Raw genomic sequence first — 21294 nt, 5'->3', positions numbered from 1 at the left:
AAGGTGGAACGAAACACACACACACACACACACACACACACACACACACACAAACACTAATAGGAAAAATGCATACCTGCAACACAGCCAACCATACACAATTGTGCATCCGGACACACAAGGTAAGCGCAGGATGCTGGGAATCAGTAGTGATGTGGAAGGCGTAGTCAGTAAGTAACAGCCCCTGCAGACTCATGTGGCCGATTGAACATACATGTAAGTTGTGCACACTCATATCTGCCACTGCTTCTGCTCTTCCCTCTGTTACCTTAAACAATAAAGGTTATGATTTCCTACAGTGTCGTTACTATTAACAGATCCGACGAGGGGGACCAAAACCAACAGTGACATGATCTGACAAAGTTTTTAGTCCAAAAATGATTAAGAGAATTGATTACATATTTAAGAGTGACACATTTAGGGAGGAGGGGGTTATGATCTCATTGCTGTTGGATGGCATGGTGGAGAATGATCCAAGGAAGAACACATTAACGTTTGGAGTGAAGGAATGTTCTTTTTTCACTTTCTTTCAGAAGAGATCATGTGAGTGCTAATATCTATGAACAGGTAAAATTTGGTTCAGACCTGGATAATGAGCTGGATGGATCTGATCTCAATACGTATGCAATATGGTGATCAAGTGGCCAATCAGCCTTTTTGAATGCCCTTCTAGTTGATACTGTCTTATTGATGACAATAAGAAAAATGTTCTCCCTTGGCTTCAATCATTTAAACTAAAATCTGCCTTCTCTTTCTATATATTTGTAATGCAGTTAAACATATTTAACAGCTCCTTATCTCTCCTGTTCCACTCAGTGGCTCATGTATTACAGTGTATCTGTAGCAGAGGTATCATTTGATCCCTTCATAGAGCTGCAGCAGTAAACCCCCCGTGGCTTCTTTCTTTTTATTTTGGCATCTAAACTCTACGTTGGATACCCCCCACCTCATTCTCTGCTGGACAGTATAGCTAGATCACTTATCGACTCAGACCCACTTATAGCGTCAAGCTATTACCTCTGTCTCTAACTCTCCCACTCGCGCAAACAGTCATAAAGCAGGTCTGTGATCTCGCTGCAGGCCCCTCCACCCCAGGGCCTCATTTAGGAGATGTCAGAAATCACTTTACTCACAGACGAAAGTAAGAACTATTGACATGTTCTTCTGGCTGCAGAGCGAGTGCACCTCCACCCCTTCCCCTCCCTTGCTTCCCACTCACAGACCAAAAAGACACACACTCTTATTATACTTATTGGGTAATTCTCTGTGACTGTGGGATATGAAAAGCATGTCTGTCTTGGTCCTATTTGCATACCTGGTTTGGTTTGTGCAGTTTGTCTGTTGGGGTCTCTGTGTGTACCAAAGGCTGAGAGGTTCCATTGTGCTGATGAAATGTTTGCTTTAGAGATAAGAAGGCACAGATGAGACATCGATCAGCACTCATTAAACACCTCAACACTGTGATCACACACACAAACACAGGGACACATATTCACATGCACACACTCAGCTAAATGCACAGGTATAGCTGACAAACAGAAATATGTATCTAAGCCCGGAATGTATTTGATCTCATTCCAGCTTTGCACACAGTGCATCCGTGGGAATGACTCTCAAAGCTCGTATTGACAGCTGACTTAAAATGCTTGTTGTCAGTAGACTTATCCATTAAGCTGTGACACCGCTCTCTCTCTGTCTCCATATAGACACGCCGACTGGTCAGGGCCTTAAGCAGTGATTATGGTGTTGGGCAGTGGGAGCTAGGGGCCGCACCGTCATTAGTCTGGTTAATCAGAGCCTTGCTCCAGGTTAAGCTCCGCAGCCTCCAGAGACAGGCTGATGAGCTGAGAACCGTGCCCAGCCTACAGTTCTCGGGTCTGGGCTCCAGCGGCTCCCCTGGTCCCAGCCTGCTCCAGCCAGTAATCTATAACTCTCCCCTGGAGCATGGCATGGAGGCTCAGCCTCCTGGACAACACTGACACACGATGCATGATAATGAGACACACAGAATGACTCACTGTCACACACACCTGTTCGCACATACCCACACTTCCCACTGATGCAGTGTTAGCCATCATCACTGACTTTTTCTGCTCTGCTTCCAAGAGTATTATGCTCAATAAGACTCCAAAAACAAGCGAGTCCCTCTGAGTCGCAGTGACCTTGACTTAATGACCGCTCTCGTTCAACATCTAAATGCTTAACTACTCCTGTCCATGGAGCCCGATAACAACCAGCTCAGCAGAATGAGTGTATAATGACCACAGGGACCAGTGGAACCATCCAGACACACACACTCATACACAAAAAAGATTCCCACGGGGATACAAGGGGCCTCAGCTCAGCAGGGACCCTCCAGAGATGTGTATCTGAACCAAGCCTACCATTGGCCGGCCTTCTCTAACCCAGCATCCCCTGTGAGCTCATTAGCCCTAATCATAACCACTTCCCTACGTCTACTCTACACACTCCATCCATCGCAAACCTGCCACACACAAATTACACTCTCCATCAGGATCGGATGGATAGCGTGTGTCTGTGACCGTAGGAGTGCATGTGTGTTTAAAGGACAAGGAAGGTCGGAGAGCCCTGTGAGCCCTGTGAGCCCCCGACATTTCCCAGTGGACTTTGCGGACCCTAGTGGAGCAGAGTGGAGTGTTCAGGAGGCGGCAGGAGAGGAGACAACTGGAGGTGAAAAGTCGGCAGAAGGAGGTTAAGAGCTGTGTTTTCAGGTGATGGAGTGGACGACCAGGTTTTCAGGCCCCTGCACTGCTCTTTTGTTCCGTGTGACCCATATGGGCGGAGAGGGAGAGGGGGGAGGAGCGGGAGGCAGAGAGAGATGAAGAAAGAGGCTTTTCATTTAAAAAATGAGTGCATGCTGCAGACACTGGATGGACCCCAGAGAACCACAGAATGGGATGAGACAACAAAGAGCCCCATCATCAGTTTAGTGAATGGATCTGTCTATCCATCCCTTTTATCTCCCTCCGCTTGTTTGTTTTTTTCACCATCTCCTCCTCTCTTAATCAGCCTCTCATTGTGCCATTAGCTGAACCTGTAGTCTTAATCAGAGGCTTGGCACAGTCATCATCGCTATCCACTGCCCTTCTCACCCGCCCACACACGCGTGCACACACGCTAAATAAACACATTTTAATGTGACACCAATCATGTTATCTACTCAATGAGCCCCCGTCCTCCTCCCCTCCCTCATGTAGCCCACAACCCAAACATAACACATGGGACGCCCGTCTCTCCCGTCCGTCAGTCAGCGCCAACACACTGATGGTCTAAATATGTGTGTGTGTGTCTGTGTGTGTGAGTGTGGTCTTCCCAAGGGGAGGGAGAATTATTTCAACGCAGTAACCTGAATCACCTCCTATCCAAAATCTTTGCATAAATACTGTATACACATACACACACACACACTTTTTCTCTCTTTCATTCTCTCTCTCTCTCTCTCTCTCTCTCTCTCTCTCTCTCTCTCTCTCTCTCTCTCATGCATGTCAGTGAGTGTGTATTGATAATGTCCATTAGCATATTTATGATCATTGCCAGCCTCGTATTGTTTGCCCGCTCCATTAATCTTCATCTGGTGCCTCTCGACTGACAGCTCAATCTAACAGGCCATCACTGGGCACTGGGCGCACAGACACACACACACACACACACACACACACACACACACACACACACACACACACAAACAAACAAACAAACAAACACAAACAAGAATGCATAGTTGTACATAAAGCATACTTGCATCAACAATCAAGTGGCATTGTCCCACATGTGCACACACACACACACACACACACACACACACACACACACACACACACATATTCAGGCAGTCAGCTTGATTGACATCACCCCTGTGAGTGTAATCACCGGAGGTTATCCCACCCAGCTGTGCAGGGGTCTGCTCAGCTTCTCCTGCACAGCGCTGCGGTGTCGTACCCGCAGGCGAGTGTGAGCTCCTTCTGGGCTATAGGTGGGTGATGGTGCCCCTGGATCAGTGTGTACCAGCCTCACTCTGTACATCTGCCTGCACACACACACACACACACACACACACACACACACACACACACACACACACACACACAGCCCTAAAATCCACCGTAACGTATCTTGACCCCAGCCCCCTCGTCGTTAAAGACCCCAAAAAGCAAAAAAAATGAAAATGCTGCAGGTAAAAGTGCTGCAGAAACACACACAGGGAGTTAAACTGTGGTGTGTGTGTATCTATTAGGACGTGATGACAACATTTATATGTGTGCATAGACAAGTGAGCACTCCTGTAATGTTCGCACAAATGTTAATGTGTTTGTTTAAAGCCAGTGTGAGTGACTCACAGCTGAGTACTGGATGAATGAGTGCTGGAAGCTGGCCAAGTTCAATGGGAGGTCTGTTCTCCTGTTGCCTCTTCCTCCTGCTTCCCTCTCCTCCCTCCTCCTCCTCCTCCTGCAACACCCTGCTGCTCCAGGAAGAGCAACCAGGGAGCCAGGATATCTGTCTGTGTTTGTGTGTTCAAAATAACGCTTGTCACACAGAGATGAGTGTTGTGTCATCCCAACTGGGTTGGGAAAGTGGGAGACACAGTTTGGCCCTGTCTAGGTAAAGAAAAAACGTTTATAACATTTATAAAGCCCATTTATTACATTTGTTTAGTCTGTACACAATCGTAAATCTAAAACTGACATTTTTAGTTTTAGTTTGGGATAGATTATTACACAATAACTTAAAGCTTGCGTATAAACAAACAAAAATAATGACTGTGAGGTTAAAATACAGAAATTTGAACGACCCAAATGTCCCTTACCTCTCCCATGGAGTACAACAACAGAGAGGGGAGAGGTGAAGGGGGAGACACACCTTTATCAGGATGGGTCTCCCGAAAAGTGGACATAGGAGTACAGAAACTTTCTCAAACATTCCACATATTGTCTATGGAGGCCTAAACGTGTCAAGTAATAACTGATTTTGTGTAATTATAACATTAGATATTACAATTGCATATTGGACTCTGTTACACATATTGCTGCTGTTTAATTGGACTTGTTACATTAACCTGACAGGTCGTTTGTCATTCAGGAGAGCACAGTCATCTCTGTGGAGGATGGAGTTGGAGGGTTGAGATCGGAGGCTCCACACGTCCCTGCTGTTGTCCTCGCTTTATCTGTACCAGCAGTTTTTTGCCAGATCATATTTTCCGGTCTAGCGTCCATCCAACTGGCTGAGCTACATGAAAAAGTATTGCACTAGGTTTGCATGTGGTTTTAAACACCACCACAGACATCATGTTCATTATTAAGTTTGGGGCTACGCTGTGAAGTGGATTTACAATCTCACACAAACGTTCCAGATTTGTGCTTTTTCCTGTTAATGCAACCAGATGTTTTTGCTGCAAATGAGAGCAGCAGTAAAGCATCTCGGCCAGGTAACTTTGACAGAATAAAATAATGTGTGTTGTCTCAGTCTAAACATTAAACATCGGAGGCAAATTGATTAATGGAAACGTAGGTGATTATTTATTATCATCAATAAGTTACGTATTCTTTTATCGGAGCAGAGTGCAACCTCCTACTTTCAATTGTATTCACCGTTATCATGTGTTGTTTCTTATCTGACTGCACCCTATCAACACTGGTGGACATTTCCTCATAACTTGACATGTGAAACAAGACTTTTTATTGATAAACCCAGTGTGATTTAAATGACGTCTGCTGAGTGAAATCTATGGTCTCGTTTATCTTGAAGCTATAAGATGGTTTGAACCAGAAAACACGTAGAGTAGAACGAGTCGTAATACTTCTCTTTCCTGCACCATAAAGCTATTTTTATAGAGGCTATCTATAATATTCCACTATCAGAGATTATACAAGTTTTATTGTGATCTCCCACAAGAGATGAGTTTTATGCAGCTTTAGTAAATCATTCCTTCTCTCCGTGAAACCGGCTCCAACGACTGTTTTGCCTGTGTGAGGGTGAGAGTTGTGCAGTGTTAACATTTATGAGGTGTAAGCTCATATATTTGAATAGTTTATGGAAGCAGTAAAGTGAGAAATACATAATTTGCTAACATGTACCATGTAAAACTGCTCTTAAAGATGAGCTGTGAATACAAATGCAGGTTTCGTATTGTTTGAGCATATTCTACCGTTCATGAGCAGGAAAGCTCTTTCTCCTCGATGTACTCTCCATCACAGCACAGAATATATACTGTATTTATCATACAACTGCATATTGTTCCTCATTTGATTATTTGTGTACTACTGCTACACAACAGACTCTTCTAAATCTGTCTTTGCAATATTCATACTACATATTTCATATATTTTGTTTATATATACTTTATATCTATTTATTTATTCAGTGTGTTCTCTATTAATAACTTCCTTTTTATTTTTATTTCAACCAATCAAGTATTACTGCTCTATCAATGGAAATCAGAGGGCAACAAGAATGTTATCGTACAGAGACAATAAAGGTTTGAATCTGAAATCTGAAATATTATACTTATTTTGTGTAAAAATACAAAATAAAATGTGGTTGTAATGTTTTTTCAACATTTAAGCCCTGGACGAAATCCATCATTTTTATTCTGCTCTCCTATTTTTCCTTCTTGGAGAGTTTATAATATAAAGCAAACGAGCTGATGAATGTAATTAATTTTTTGGGACAAATTATCAGTAACCTCTTAGTATATTAGAGTCATTTAAATGTTTTATTATATTTATTTATTATAATGTTTGTGTTTTCTTGCCCTCCAGCTTCTGCTGGTAAATGTAATTGAAAAATGTTTGAGAGGAATGGTTTTGTTCCTGTTTGGAAGAATAATCTCACAAAAAATAGAGAAATAAATGCTAATATGTATATAAGTATTTATATTCTATGTAAATTGACTTCTAACAGTCTTACTTCTTCATCACCCAGTTCATTACATTTAAACCAGTATAACACAGACTATAACACCATCCACTTCTTGTGTTTACATTTCATGTACATTTCTGTTTTCAGGGCAATGAGTCCATGACCTGGTTACCGTTACAGCAGAGTTCAGATTGATGTATTAACGCCGCGTTCCTCTCATCATCAGCTCCATTTAGCCCATGATTAACTCCCAATCACAAGGCGTGATTAAAAGTGCGAGTAAAAATATTCCATACATATTTAATATTCCACTAACAAGGGAACCAGCTCCCAAACTGCCAACAAAATAGATATACACCCATAACACACACACACACACACACACTCCCACATACATCTCTCCTCTCCTCGCCTGAAAACACACACCTAAACATTCCAAGGCTATCTCCCCCCACAACCCTGTGCTGGCTACGTGGAATTAGAAAACCAACCCCGCGGTCTCATTAATTAATTAAACACCATGTGCCAGTGGCACCTGGGTACCGGTTATCACTGCCACTCAGACACACCGTGATCTCAATAACCACCACACCACAGGGCACGGAGAGGGAGAGAGAGAGAGAGAGAGAGGGGATGGCGAGGGTGGAGGGGCTGGAAGGGGACACAACTTTGAGGTAAAGAGAGAAGAGACTTCACACATCATCCGTCTGGGCAGTTAGTAAAGTGGGACACATTCACACGGAGCTAATACTGATGAGTGTTTACTGCTGTGTGTTTGTGTTTGTGCGTCTCTGCCCCCCCTCACAGGCTCCTCTGGGCCTTTTTATCATTTGGCTGAGCAGGGACCCTAAATCACTGCAGGAAAGCCCCCCTCATCATCGACTCTTAATGTGTCTGCATGTGGAACACACACACACACAGATCTGCTTTTATTCCTGCTCTGTTAGCATTTTATATTCTTAAAACTCTCTATAAATAGGTAGTGTAGTTAATTTCTGAGTTTCCATTCTTTAATCTTACTATACAGCGTAACACTGTATTGTGTACCATGGAAACGACTTTCATTTTCTTGTCTAATTTGCGTTCGGTGTCATATTTTTAAAATTTATCCGACAGTGTTTCACAAAGGGCTTCAAATAAAAGCTCAGTTATAACTGCCAACCACAAATACCCATGTAATTCATAATATGAATATGAAAATTAAACTAACTGGGTTCTTAATTTAAAAACAATGGCAGTTTCCTGGGAAGGAAACAATTCATTTGGCTCAGTGCTTCTTTATGAACTGTAATGACTCACTTACATGTTGTCTTCAAACATGTTTTATGCAAAACCTTTCCTAAAGTTTTATTCTGTGTTAAGTTTTATTCAGAGATTTGTTACTTTATTTTTTATGGGCTGATTAAACTCATTACGTTTCAGATTAAGATTAAGTTTCATAAAAACTACATTAAAGTGGCTGTAAAGTATCTTACTCTCAATCTTGTGTCGGGATAAATAGATCAGTAATTAATCAATGTCCATTATTGAGTTTGCCGATCGGTAACAGATCAAACAAGCAACAACAGAGCAAATGTCACAGGTGTAAATATATAGAACTGGGATTTTCTGGCCTGAACAGATACTGAATATTAAAAATTAAAAATAATATCCATATCACATAGATATATAAATTGACAAATCTCTGTGATGTTCCAAACACTAGACCTGAGTATCTATTTCAAATCAAACCAAGGCCATCTGCTCTAATTGGACCTATTGGGACAAATAATTTGCAGCTCTGAAAAACAAGTGGCGTTACTGTCGGTTTCTTTGCATTTCAGCTTTTGGAATTGACTCTGAAGAAATGTCTGAATCAATACGAGATGTGGGAATTGAAAAGTCTGAGCAGGGGAGCTACAGTTTTTAAACAAACTGAGACAAATGACAGATAAAAACATATTTAAGAAAATTAGATATTACAGAGTGTCAGCTTGAGATTAATAGGTAACGTATTTATCGGAAACATCCACAGTCAAGGCTATCAGTGACTAATAAAGGCATTTTAATTATTACACAACCGGGTCACACTGCCTCACAATCTGAAAACGCTCTTCAGTCCGTTTGGTCTTTTGATTTCGGCCGACAGCAACAATAGATCCGTTGCAAAACTGGAACAGCATGTTTTCCAAAAAGACATGGCGACAGGTGTGTTAATTAATACATCCAGTCTACTTTATATTATTAGTCCAGTGGTACCTCCCTACATTCCTGAAGGTGTGCGTTTGCCTAAAAAATTATATTTATGTGTAATTATGTTATTACAAACATGTTATTATATATGCAAGAATATACTTGTATTACATACTGAGTCTATTTATTTTAAGATCTATATTAATTCTGCAGCTTTGCATTGTTTGCTGAATATTGTCCCCAACAGGGAGTCCTTCAAATGTCACTCAAATTAAGACTTTATTTTATTTTCCTGATTGTCATCATTAGTAGCATTTTATTCTCATTTGAATCCAACGAGTAAAAAAAGATATAAAAGAGCATGTAAAACAGTAAACTGCTCTGACGTCAACCTGTTTCTCTTCAGATTGATCAGAGTGTGTCCACGGCAGATTACGGGGACTTGATTGAGTTTGTGAACCCACTGCTGGGATTGTCTCTTTGGGGGGTTTATGTTGGAGAAGGCTGGGTCATCCATTTTGGGGTGGGAGGTAAGAAACTCAAATGTGACATTGTTTTTAACCTGTTATGTCTCGAGTAGATATTTTCTCTGCTATTCACTCCAATTCACTCCTTACTTTTTTTTTTTTATTGTATTCTGCCAACTAAAATACACCAGGTTTATTAACCGACAGTTCATCTTTTTTATTTTTCCCTTCTAGACGAGAACATGACACAAAAAGCCTGCCGCAGATTCCTTCAGCAGATGGTTCCAAAGTCGAGCGCTGACCGTGTTCTGAAGAAGACCAGAGTCTGCACGCAGCGCGTTGCAGATATCAAACTGCCTCCAGGAACTCGAATCAGGGTCAACAACAACAAACACAACCTGGTTCCGTCAACACAGGAGATGATGAGGCATCGCTCTGACACTTTTCTGCTGCAGGAGTTCAAATACGACCTGATGAACTTCAATAGTGAGCATTTCGCCACATTTGTCCGGTACGGCCACGCTGTGTGCAACCAGGTGAGTTCAGTGACGTGGAAATATTATATCTACAACCAGACAAACTGGAATTCTTTGTAGAGCTGCAATGATTAAAAGACTGAAAGAGAACTAAATCAAATGTTATAACGAAGTAACTCATTGGTTAACTGATTAATCATCACTGTATTTTTTCAATTAAAAAAAATCTGACATTTGACAGATCCAGGTTTCCAAATCCGATAATTTTCTGTATTTCAGCCAATTATGAAAATAATCATTGGGTATATCCTAATTTAATTATTTTTACTTTTTTAGATTCCCTTTAAGAACAAGAATGAGGCACATGTGGACACAACTCAGACTCTGCAAATGATAATGCAGCAACGGATGGAGACAGAAACTTGAGATATGTGCGTCTGCCGCACCAACTTTGTTCAGGAGGCAAAATAAAATTAAAAAAATCCTTCACTGCTACTTTGAGAATGTTTCATTGAACAACTCGAGGAACAAATTAATCTGTGCGCTGCATTAACAATGTTTCTGTCTCTATGCTCACCCACGAAATCCTTAGCAAACTCTATTAAAGGCCAAAAATACTTACCAACAAAGCAAAGCCCATAAAAGTCACAAAACTATTTGTCCTCTTGTTTATTAAGACTTCAGGAATGTCAATAAGAGCATTTCTATACAGTAGGAGGGCTGAGGAGGCCAGCACGCAGACACAATGACCTTCTGCTATTCTCCTTGTTGATAATGACCCAGACACAGGCACACCGCCCATCAGCCAGACCTCTAATAAAGCCAGACACACTCTGTCATTTTCTAATAACGTCCACACTGCAGCAAGAGTCATGGACAGGCCAGCCTCTCGTGAATACAAGAGGGGAACTAAGCTCTGGGTGGACAGGAAGTAGCGGAAAGCATCCTGTTTATCGATCTGGGACTGTGTGCTGTCTGATGGCACATAGCTGTAACTGCATTCTTCTTCTTCATCATCCCCCAAACACACAAAGACAAAGGCTACTGTAGAAAAGCAAGAAACAACATACACAGTGCAAAAACATTTCAGTCGAACAATCAATCCTTTTGGTACACTCATTTGCTAGGCTCTTGGTTGCCACGCTGCTACACATACACGGTTATATTCACACACACACAAACGTAAACACACTTTCAGGGGTGGTATTTTTCCAGAGATACGGTTGGTAAACTCGTTACTCTTTTCTTAATTAGTATAGAGATTCCATCCTTCTTTCCCTCGCAGCAACCCCTCCAAGGGAATGCTGATTAATTGTCCTCTAATACCCCCTCACCTGCCTGCACATATACACATACATTCTCTGTTAGAAAACATCCGTTTCAACTCAGACGACTCCAGTGGTCCGTGGTGCACTATTGCGCTGGTTCTCTCCTGCGTCTCCTCCGACCTTCACATCACTGGCTCAGCCTGACAATGTACCCATACAGCTGGTCAGAGAAGGCCTGAAGAGAGAACTTATCTTGCACCCTCCTCCTCCCAGCTTGTCCCATGTCCCTGCGGAGCTGCGGCTCCCTGACGAGCCTCCCCATGGCCTCAGAGAAGGCTTCGGCCGTAGGCTCGCACAAGAAGCCCGTTTCCCCGTCTGCCACACTCTCCAGGGGCCCCCCAGAGTTCACGGCGATAACAGGGCAGCAGCAGTACATGGCCTCCACGGGAACGATCCCAAAATGCTCTCTGCTCGGGGTGTAGAGCACGGCGGCGCTGCCCTGGAACAGTGCCACCTTCAGTGAATCAGAGGGGGAACGCAGGAAAGTGACACAGTCCTTTAAGTGGAGCTGCTCTGCCAGTTCTTTCAGTTCAACGTAATGTTGAACATTCTCAGTAACTCGGTCATCGTAGCCCCCTGCGACCACCAGGTGAACGTCTGCTCTCTGGCTTGGAGGGAGGCTGCTCCTCAGGAAGGCCAGAGCCTCCAGAGCCAGGCCCAGATTCTTCTTTCTCTCATATCTGTTCAGAGAGAGGAACAGGCAGGAGGTGGCCTCAGGGAGCAGCCCCTCCAGGCCCTGTGCTTCAGTGGAGGGCTGGTCAAAGGTACGTGTGTTGAGGGAAGGATAGAGGACATCTGTCTGGACTCTGCTCAGACTATGAAAGGTCTCTCTGAAGATGCCTGCAGTGAACTTGCTGTTTACCAGAATCTAAGAGAAAATACAGAGAGATTAGTTCATAAGGGCCGCACATATATCACAGGTTCCTATAAGTTGGATAGCAGCCTGAGGTCTGTGATTAGCCGTAAGTCTAGACTTAAATTGAAATGTCATTTCATTTCTATCAGGGCCATGATTTTTTACAACAGCCTGCCTGTGGAGATCAAGCTGTATCACACTTTAAATAATCACCTTGGTGTATTCAATATTACACCTTGTATTTTTATACAAGAGTGAAGGCAAGTCAGGGAAGTAATTCTGAGAAGATAAACTATTGTCTTTTTTTAAATGATTTGTGTGTATTTCTGGCCAGTTAATCAAAAGTGTGTATGAACTGCAGCAACCAAGTATTGTAATAGAGTTAGACAACAATACAAGACATAATTTGGAAACTGTCAAACAGTCAAAACTTGAACAACCAATGTAGTTTTTTTTCCACTTGTTTTTTTCCAGAAGGCAATTTGCCTTTCTATCCTGCAATTGCTTTTGAAATATTTTGTATATTGATTATATATTGATTGGTATCTTCATTGTATTGCCTGATCCATGCCATGTCCAGCAAATATATATAAAAATATATACAGTTAATTATATACACATCTTGCTACAGTCAAAAATCAAATCTCAAGCAAATAAAAAAAGTTTTATTCTTATATTTTTAACCTGTTCTAATGCTTTGATATATTGTATACATTTGCTTTTGCTTTACTGCTTGTTTAACATTCCTTATCACCTTTTCAAAAGATGATTTACATGCATCTGAATGATATTTAAAACAGTCTTGTCCTGTAACCAGACCATCACATTCTCTTGTATGAGCCTGTCTACCAACCTCAGCCATTACGTACCATGTCAGCCATTCCCGTGGTGCGTTCCTCCAGCCAGTCAATGGGAGCCCGGTAAAGCTTCTTTAGAGTTGACCTCCTCTGGGTCAGCAGCTGGTCGGGGAAGTGACAGTAAAACAAAACCTTCTTCCTTTGACGGGAAAGTCTCAACATCGGGATGCACACCGACACCTGAGGTGGAATGAAAGTTGATAATATCAAAAATAGTGTTTTCCCAGAAATAATAATTTTCATTTATTTGTTTTGTTCTATCTCCATATTTAGAAAATTACATTATTGTTGTTTTCTGTAATTTTTAGAATACAACAATACTGTTATTTTCTAAATATGGAGACAGAACAAAACAAATAAATAAAAAATGTAACATGATTGCTAAACATTTATAACTCCAGTATATTGTCAATGAAATAATACACAATGGAAATTTTGTAAAAGCCTTTATTTTTTTTAAACACAGACTTAACATAACTCACCAAAGAACACACAAAAACAGACAAAAACAATAAACACAAAAACCAACACAACACTAAAATCACTGTTCGCGTGACATGTTTTGGCTAATTGTACTAACTTAGAGAGTGATGGTTATCTAGCCGATCTGTATACAATAGGTTTCCTTTGTATTTACTGTATGTGTAAGAGGGTGGTACCTTTGTGTATTTGTGTGAAATACAAAACAGTAAAAAAAACAAGCAAGGGTGTGTCCACTTCAGGACACGGTGTAGTAAGAAGGTGAGACACTAAGAGACAGACCCCTGTGCAACACAAAGGAAGCTATTCTCTGAGCAGCAGAGCTGTTTGACAACTCACCTGATCACAGAAGATGACATCATACTCCACCCCACTGAAGAAGACCAGGTAGAGGGCTACATAGATCATCCTCAGGTAGGCACATAGGGCATGTAGGTAACCAAACACACTGGTGGGAAGCCAGTCACCCACACACACCTGTTAGAGGAGTAGCAGAAACAATGAAATCATATGTAACCGATTCCGTGTTATATATTTGCCATTGTTGTGAATCTTTGAGAGAAACGATTACGCAGTGTAGGTGGGTTTACGCACCACAGGCAGGTCTGGGTCCAGGGTTTCTGAGAAGCAGTGTGTTGGATCATAATGGGCCGTCCAGATCTGAACGCTACATCCCTGAGACTTCAGGGCGACAGCAGCATCCACCACCAGCCGCTCTGCTCCACCGATACCCAGGTCTGGATGGAGGAACACAACCCGCACCATCCTGCACACAAGAACGGATCAAATCAAGAGTGAAAACTTGTAGTACTGTTGGTACTTAAAGGTTCAGTGTGTGAGATTTAGGTGAAAGGGATCTATTGGAAGAAATTGAATATAAAATAATCCTACTGATGTTTTCACTAGTGTGTTTCATCTAAATTGTACAAATTGTTGTTTTCTTTAACCTAGAATGGGCCCTTTAGATTTAAATACTTTATATTTACATCAGGAGCGGGTCATGTTTTTTTACAGTAGCCCAGACTGGACAAACTTAACACCTTTTGAGTTTTCATGACAACTGAAGGCTACCACAGGTTCTCTCTCATGTTTGGAAGGGGAGGGTGAGGTGAGGGGTGTTCAGCTGCAACATGACACTTCACCACTAACTTCTACACATTGAACCTTTGTAAGAATGAAGGCTGTGAGATGCACCAAAGAGACATTTAATTTTCAGTGGAATTCAAACCACTTTAAATCCAAAACAAATAAATCACTGATACAAAACAAAAAACATCCAGTCTTTGATGTAAAGATCTAATGGTAAACTTAGAGATGGAGTGATTTAGCTTATTTTCTGTAACTTTTACATTTCACAACACTTCACGTCATGGCTGTTTATGAGATAATATACATCCATCTACTGTCTGCTAACCACCATGACCACCAGTTCCCATAGAACTGTGCCACGTGCCAGCCAGAGGAGAAGCCTTGGCACCGAACTGCAGGTAAATACACACACGAGACTTTAGATTAGGTTTGATAATATGTGACATACGTGTCTTTGCACATAGATAAGATAATGATACCAGCTAGCCTGTAGCTAATGGAAGTATAACAGCTTTTAGATGAACAACTTGTTGGACAGTTGACTTGACTATTTCTAAACGACCACAACCACATTACAATATAAACACATGTTTACCTTCGCTTCTACGTTGTCCAAGCTCGGAAACCTGTGCTGACGCTTATCTACTGCCCGCAGCAGCCACTACTACCGCCTTGAAACTGTGTCGGTCGGGCGCCATGTTGGCTCAAATCAGCCCTTGAGCCCAGGCTACCTGCGCTTCCCGTTAGAACCACAATGGCGTCCTTTTCCTCGACTTAACGGGGACACGTCTCCTTCAGAGTCATAGCGCGTCACTCGTTTGCCTTCGAATTAAAGTCAAAGTAAATGTCTATATTTAATACACTATGATAAATATATATTTTTCAAGTAAATGTAGTGGATGTCTCATGAAGAAAAGCTCTGAAGTTATTGTCTGTATCATTATTGTTTGTGTTGGAAGCTGTCAGCCCGCTCAGGCTTCTCTTCGGTCGCCCTCGCTGGTCTTGTGTTTTGCAGTCGTGTCCTTTTCAGACGATCGTCATCCCTGTGGTCTCTCTTCTTAAGTTTTCACCCGTCAACTCACAGACTGCGGCTCATCTGACCTGGACATCGGCTGGAAGAAGGACTCGGATTCACAGCACACATCCTCATCACTAAAACAAAATGGTACGACTCTCGCCTCACACCGAACTATCACCGCAGTCAAAGCTCAGCTGTTTCTACGCAGTCATTCAGACCCGAAACAGCGTTTTGCTATCCGTTAGCTTGCTAGCTAACGTTAGCTCAACAATTGTAGACGTGGCTAATTTCCTACAACTTAAACAGTCACAAAACACACATGTTCATCTAGTGCAGCTCTCAGTCAATCACTGTAACATGTTTGTGATCGCATGTGGTGGAGACTCTGTGAGTTAACTACCAGATGTTGAAACCAAGGAATAGTGTGGACTCTCAGTCAGGGCCTTTGCTATCAGTCTCTAACATGACATATTGTACAGTTGTCAATCAAATGTACATTAGATATCCATGAGTCATTAAGTGTCTCTATGCTACAGGTTAGATTTTACATTCTGTGTTTACATGTGTGTGTGTGTGTGTGAGTGACAGATATCTGGTTTGACTGAGCTGTTTCTCATTCGTGTGATTTTTAAATCTGGTGTTTCTCTCTCCTGCAGCCTGGACCAGCAGTAAGTGCAACCAATGTTGGGGCCTCTGGCCGTTCCCCCAGTAAGACTGTGGCCCCCCGCGCCGCAGGCTCCACAGTCCGACAAAGGTATAAACACACATACGCTTATTATCTGACCTCCACACTTCTGTCTGTTCAAACTGCAGTCATCCATACACACACAGATATGCAGTGGGTAAACTTTCCACCACACAGATGGATGACAAATGAAGGAAAACATAGTAGTCCCTCACAGTCCATGAAGGGTCTCCAGGTAGTCAGAGAAATCTGTAAAGTGTCTGAATCTGACAATATTGCCTAAGATCCATTTCTGCACCGGTGGAAGGTTCTGGACCGACGTGTCAGACACCACTGTTCTTCAACCATCACACTCACCTAGAGAATCTATTTTGGAAGGAGGCTGCTCATCACTTCAGCAGAGTTCAGACACTTATAGTTGCTTTGCACTTAAACTGTTATACTTCTTTTGTAACCCCCATATAACTGTGTATTACACCTCACTGACCATCACTGTACAGTTAAAGCTATTGACGGCCACTTCACGTCAAACATTGATGCATCGTGTGTTGTGTCTCGGCCTGAACATGCTCTCCATAATTATTTTCCAAACACCCTGCTGATGTCATCGTACTGTAAAGACTGATTGATACATTTCAGATAGTATGGGTGCCCTCTGTAGATTGGAGCAGCAGATAGATGTTGTGCTGCGGGACTTAATCAGTGTGTAATCAGAGGCTCAATGTTAAGCTCCCTCATTATTTCCCTCTACAATCACCATCTTCATTACCTCATTAACCCCAGTTTAATCTCATCACAGAGTGAAGCAGCCATGAATCACCCCAATATTTCATCACTAACTACTGTAGTCGGAGTTAGTCTCTGAATACAGTTCAAATGGCAAACAGGTTTTTTTCTAAATGACTCGCTCAGAATGAATGGTCTCGTGATTCCTATTAGTTTCTCTAGAGGCTTGATTTTTAAAAGAGTAAAAAAAAGGAGGAGTTTTAAAAAATGTTGGCTTCCAGTCTTATGTCTTGTTATTATTTCATAAGAAAAATATAAAATGAATTGTCTTTGATATTTATATTGTCTGTGTTACTATGGTTACGTTACTGCATCAACATATTGTTGACGTGTTGTGTTATATCTGTCTGTGTTCCATAGGAAAGCTACCAGCAGTGGTACACGCAGCGGTGGCAGGACCACAGGATCGGCGGGCACTGGTGGCATGTGGCGCTTCTACACAGAAGACTCACCAGGACTCAAAGTGTAAGTGCAGTTAATAAAAATAACACACACGCACTTCACAACTTTCACTAGCATGAATTTAGCCTTTGATATTTTTAACACGTTTCCCACCAAGATTCTCTCTAATTCTCAGGATGTCTGATACGATACAGGCGCCATCATTAATGTCGTTTATGTTCATCAGGTTTAATGGCAGGTAATTGGTTAGACGTGCCGCCGTTGTAAAACAAATAATTTCAGCGCTTTGGATCCGCTTCATTTAAGTGTGCATCCACATACACGCAATTATGTTTGTGTAAGAAGAGCACATAAACTTTTATTCCGCTGCATCCTCGTCCCGAATATTAGAGAAGGCATCCTGTCTCGTGGCCGGGTTGATCGATGGTGCCGCGGTGGTTATTGAGTGCGTCTCTCCAGCAGTCGAAGGAGGGCAGACTTGCCATACAGTGCTGTATATCGAGTGCATGTTTGTTTCTGCGTTAGACGCCAGCCTCAAAGCTTCATTAAAGGATCCACTCTGAAAGGTCAACTCAATTACAGCCTTCTGACAGGGGGGAGGAGGTGGGGGGCAGCAGAGGAAATGGTTGGCATGGAAATGCTGCTACTTAGCGATGTGCCCCCTCTACCCCCACCCCCCCCAGCTCACTCCCACCCTCCTTGAGAGATGAGAGTCCCTCCATGTTTCCGAAGCTCATCAATAAAATCAGCCACTCCACCGAGACTCTCACTCGGGTCGGGGTCACCGCAAATTATGGGATTTTCGGTGTCTTGTGTTTGCTGTGAAAAAGAAGAGAAGTGAGGGTCAAGCTCACAGATTCTCACATTTGTATAAGTAGTGAGGGAAAGCGGAGGGTCGAGGCTTGTTTCGTGATCCGAGTGTGTGTGTGTGTGTGTGTGTGTGTGTTTTGTGTGTAGATATATATAATGATTCTGGTTGTTGTTCTTTAAAACCTGCGTAGTTATTGTTGTCCCCACTTCCCACAGTCGCGCTTTCCCCATGGGAGAATACAAATGTGCGTGTGTGTGTTTGTCAATCTGGGTGTTAATCAGTGTCTCTTTGTTGTGACAGTGGCCCGGTGCCAGTGCTGGTGATGAGTCTACTCTTCATTGCTTCAGTCTTCATGCTGCACATCTGGGGGAAGTACACCCGCTCTTAAACTCCACCTGATGACCTCTGACCCTGCGACTCGGCTTCTTAACACATTGGAACTGGACCAAACAAGAAATGAACAACAACTTTACGCTCATAGTTCCCCTCCTCGTCATCTTTGCAACACACAGACACACAAACTGGATTGATATGCAACTGTTTTACTACACAATCTTCATCTTCAACTGATGTTGGTAACCACCTTGTTTTGTTTTTTTTGTCCACCCGTGTTTTGAACATCTGATCACATGACCGGGAGTAAACATTCTCGCCCACCTCACCATTGTGACGTCTGTGTGTTTGTGTCTGTGGCTTTCTGTCGACGCAGCAGCAGATCTGCTGCATGAAGGTTCATGGCCGTGCTCAAAGACACTACTCTTTTCAGGCCCCCAGCAAACATTTCTCTTTGTAGCCTGACTTGCATTTTTGTTAACCTGCATTTGTACAAAATATAATTGTAATATTGTACAATAAAAAAAGGAAAAATAAATCATTGTCTGTCTAAATTTTACTTTTTTGTGACCCTTGTTTTAACATTAAGTAGAATCTTGTCTTTAGAGAGAAAAAGTTTCTTGACAAGTTTTTCAGTTGCAGGTGAGGCAGTGCTCTAGCTTTAAACCTTCGGTGAACTATTGTGCAATTTCCAAAGGGCACTTCCACTTGGGCTGCTGTGGCTTAGGGTGAAGAGAGGGTCGTCCACTATCTAGATGGTCGATGGTTCAATCCCCATGTCCCCTTGCTTGCATTTTGAAATGTCCTTGGGCAATATATTGAACCCTAAATTGCCCCTGCTGATAGTGTTTAAATGGTGTGTGATAGAAAAAGTGCTGGATATTGAAGCTCTGTCAATGGGTGAATTTGAATGGTACTAAAAACTTTAAGTCGATAATCAGCAGCGCTGTATGAATATAGTCCATTTACCATTTGCAACCTTTTGTTTAAACAACATTTGCATTGAACATGTCACTGCTTCAAGACGCAACAGGAATTTTAGAGAGAGATGAATGGCTCAGACAGTTGCTTTAAACAAACTAATTGCAAGTCATCTGACTGAAGATCTTGGCAGCGCCTCACTTACTTATCCCATCAATCTGTTTCATCTGTTCAACCTACACTGGCACCGACTTGTACACCCGTGTAATCTACCTTAATCGTCAAACTAGTCATGTCATCCTAGTGCTCTGCCTGTCTGCCTTTACAAGACTACACATCTCACACACTGTACAGGCAGAAAAGCCCAGACTTGTCTCTGTACCTGCTGCTTTTTAAAGTGAAGAATGACTGGATGAGAGTTTTAACCTCCCAGTAAACCTGCTTCAATGGAGGTTCAAAGACAGTGGTCTCCAGTACTGTACGCTCCGGGGTATGGCAATCAAGGACGAGTTAAATTAGTCTTTAAAAAGTAGCAAGTGAAGTCTCCATAATGCCTGAGGACGACCAGAAGACATACAGTATGCAGGACATCAGAAACATGCTAATGTCTGATTGCGTGACAAGTCTAAATGTCAAGTATATCATCTTTTTCCCTTTTCCAGCCGATGGTCCATGGAAATCTACAGCCAGAACAATCAGATGATGTTGGAAAGCATGTATGTGCACATAGCCAGCACACAATAATAATTGTTTAAAATATTCTCTGAAACACATCAATTCAAGATGTAGTTATAAAGCGCTTCTAAATAAATATTCAGTGTCTAACAATCAGTTTTCTTGTTAATCTAAAGCGGATTTTAATATTGTGAGTATTTGTGAGTCCTCCTATAAACCTATCCTGAATGTTTGTCATGAGTTTTGCTCTGGTGTTTTTCTTTCCTCTCCTGAGGGGGGCGCTGCAGACTATTCTCTGACCATCACTGGCTGAGCTCAGGCTCTGTCTCATGCTCATGTTCCCTGTGGTGATTCCTTACCTAGTCGTATACTATGGGATGTAACATTTTTCTAAAACCACACTCGCCACCACAACACGATCATGTGGTTAAGTTTGATAATCGTGTGCTTCTCATCTTGAAAAATTATTTTGAGACGAAAAAAACACTAATAGAGCTGAGCAGAACAAAATCAAGGGATGAGAAAAAAGCTTTAAAAGTTCACGTCATGTTAAAATGTGTTTTTGCTTTAGAAGAACAATTCAAATCCTGATGTTCTGTGTAGTGACGGCTGCTGAGAGCTGGATGTTGTGGAGTTATAGAGGCAGTTCAGGCCCAACATGCATCACCAGGTATCTGTTTTGAATATGAAACCACCAGCAGGCATGGATTGTGTGTGTGTGTGTGTTTGTGCGTGCATGCATGAGAGAGCAAGAGGGAGATCTTGTGCGTTAAACATAGCATTCAGATCTTGTTCATTAATTTATTCTGTTGCTATGGCTTTGCTTTCCCACTGGCTTCCAGTGTTCGTGGCAGACTCAGGCGCTACTGCCACATCACTCTCCCTCTTGTCCCTGTCCTACCTACACACACACACACACACACACACACACTCACACACTCTGATACCCTCACAAACTTCATGACCCAATTCACGGTGGCACAACACGGCACCGAGCCAGAATAATTCAACATAAGAATTAAATATGAAGGAGCCGTGGCGACGTTGTCCCTCAGTGTACAG

General features: G+C 42.3%; 3 protein-coding genes across 3 annotated transcripts; 2 read left to right on the top strand and 1 right to left on the bottom strand.

The window, feature by feature from the left end:
- Positions 1–68: 68 nt before the first annotated feature.
- LOC118113699 lies at positions 69–10444 on the top strand. Its single transcript, XM_035163635.1, has 5 exons — positions 69–122; positions 1707–1919; positions 9455–9578; positions 9750–10051; positions 10328–10444. The coding sequence occupies exons 1-5, from the start codon at positions 69–71 to the stop codon at positions 10415–10417; spliced, it is 783 nt and encodes a 260-aa protein (XP_035019526.1). The 3' UTR covers positions 10418–10444.
- Positions 10445–10645: 201 nt separating this feature from the next.
- alg2 (ALG2 alpha-1,3/1,6-mannosyltransferase) lies at positions 10646–15353 on the bottom strand. Its single transcript, XM_035164019.2, has 5 exons — positions 15197–15353; positions 14107–14278; positions 13852–13989; positions 13045–13212; positions 10646–12187 (listed from the first exon to the last, which is right to left on the bottom strand). Exons 2-5 carry the CDS (start codon positions 14275–14277, stop codon positions 11447–11449), a joined length of 1218 nt encoding a protein of 405 aa, XP_035019910.1. The 5' UTR covers position 14278; positions 15197–15353; the 3' UTR covers positions 10646–11446.
- Positions 15354–15604: 251 nt separating this feature from the next.
- Positions 15605–19174, top strand: sec61b (SEC61 translocon subunit beta). Its single transcript, XM_035164021.2, has 4 exons — positions 15605–15766; positions 16276–16373; positions 17451–17555; positions 18604–19174. Exons 1-4 carry the CDS (start codon positions 15764–15766, stop codon positions 18689–18691), a joined length of 294 nt encoding a protein of 97 aa, XP_035019912.1. The 5' UTR covers positions 15605–15763; the 3' UTR covers positions 18692–19174.
- The last annotated feature ends 2120 nt before the right edge of the window (positions 19175–21294 follow it).

Source organism: Hippoglossus stenolepis, chromosome 8 (assembly GCF_022539355.2).
Source record: "Hippoglossus stenolepis isolate QCI-W04-F060 chromosome 8, HSTE1.2, whole genome shotgun sequence".
NCBI lineage: Eukaryota > Metazoa > Chordata > Actinopteri > Pleuronectiformes > Pleuronectidae > Hippoglossus > Hippoglossus stenolepis.
This window is presented reverse-complemented; position numbering and strand designations above follow the sequence as displayed.

What these genes read in the sequence shown, in the direction of transcription:
- LOC118113699 (XM_035163635.1), top strand. Translation starts at nt 69, where the DNA reads ATGCATACCTGCAACACAGCCAACCATACACAATTGTGCATCCGGACA. An exon ending in CATCCATTTTGGGGTGGGAG is followed by an intron (nt 9,579 to 9,749) that starts GTAAGAAACTCA and finishes TTTCCCTTCTAG; the next exon opens with ACGAGAACATGACACAAAAA. An exon ending in GCCACGCTGTGTGCAACCAG is followed by an intron (nt 10,052 to 10,327) that starts GTGAGTTCAGTG and finishes TTACTTTTTTAG; the next exon opens with ATTCCCTTTAAGAACAAGAA.
- alg2 (XM_035164019.2), bottom strand. Translation starts at nt 14,277, where the DNA reads ATGGTGCGGGTTGTGTTCCTCCATCCAGACCTGGGTATCGGTGGAGCA. An exon ending in TGGACCCAGACCTGCCTGTG is followed by an intron (nt 13,990 to 14,106) that starts GTGCGTAAACCC and finishes CTCCTCTAACAG; the next exon opens with GTGTGTGTGGGTGACTGGCT. An exon ending in CCACGGGAATGGCTGACATG is followed by an intron (nt 12,188 to 13,044) that starts GTACGTAATGGC and finishes ATTTTCTCTTAG; the next exon opens with ATTCTGGTAAACAGCAAGTT.
- sec61b (XM_035164021.2), top strand. An exon ending in GGCTCCACAGTCCGACAAAG is followed by an intron (nt 16,374 to 17,450) that starts GTATAAACACAC and finishes TGTGTTCCATAG; the next exon opens with GAAAGCTACCAGCAGTGGTA. An exon ending in GACTCACCAGGACTCAAAGT is followed by an intron (nt 17,556 to 18,603) that starts GTAAGTGCAGTT and finishes TTGTTGTGACAG; the next exon opens with TGGCCCGGTGCCAGTGCTGG.